The sequence below is a fragment of the Egretta garzetta genome, unplaced genomic scaffold, assembly GCF_000687185.1.
Source record: "Egretta garzetta isolate BGI_Z169 unplaced genomic scaffold, ASM68718v1 scaffold1239, whole genome shotgun sequence".
Lineage (NCBI taxonomy): Eukaryota > Metazoa > Chordata > Aves > Pelecaniformes > Ardeidae > Egretta > Egretta garzetta.
The window spans coordinates 755-1,315 of record NW_009260694.1 but is presented as its reverse complement, the minus strand read 5'-3'; the positions used below and the strand labels follow the sequence as shown (position 1 = coordinate 1,315).

At 55.4% G+C, this 561-nt stretch overlaps 1 protein-coding gene across 1 annotated transcript in view; it reads left to right on the top strand.

The window, feature by feature from the left end:
* LOC104132588 (E3 ubiquitin-protein ligase synoviolin B) overlaps positions 1-561 on the top strand; it is a gene marked incomplete at its 3' end in the record, with an annotated part of 14,504 nt that overhangs the window by 13,272 nt on the left and 671 nt on the right. The window contains exon 9 of the mRNA XM_035901316.1: positions 11-133. Coding sequence (XP_035757209.1) covers positions 11-133 — 123 coding nt within the window. The remainder of the gene's footprint in view (positions 1-10; positions 134-561) is intronic.

Genomic DNA, 561 nt, shown 5'->3' with positions numbered 1-561 from the left:
GGACCCCGAGCCCCCCGCCGAGGAGCCCACCCTCGCCTACCCCCTCGACTTCGAGAAGTTTTGGCAGGCGGCGCGCAACAACCCTCACGACTTCACCGCCTGGACCGAGCTCCTGCAGTACGTCGAGCAAGAGGTAATTAAAATCTTTGTTAAGGCACGCTGGCCCTCATTAAAACCTTAATTAAAATTCCCCTTGACCCCCCAGTCCCATTGAAGTTTTCATTAGAAGTCACCCTGAGCCGCTGGCCCTGTTACAGCCCTCGTTAAACCTGGCCCTGAGCCTCCAGCCCCGTTAAGCCTTCGTTAAAACTCATCTCAAGCCACCGGCCCCGTTAAAGCCCTCGTTAAACCTCATGCTGAGCCTCCAGCCCCGTTAAAGCCCTAATTAAAACTCGCCCTGAGCCTCCAGCCCCGTTAAGTCTTCATTAAAACTCATCTCAAGCCACTGGCCTCGTTAAAGCCCTTGTTAAACCTCATGCTGAGCTTCCAGCCCCGTTAAAGCCTTTGTTAGACCTGGCCCTGAGCCGCCGGCCCCGTTAAAGCCTTCGTTAGACCTGGCAC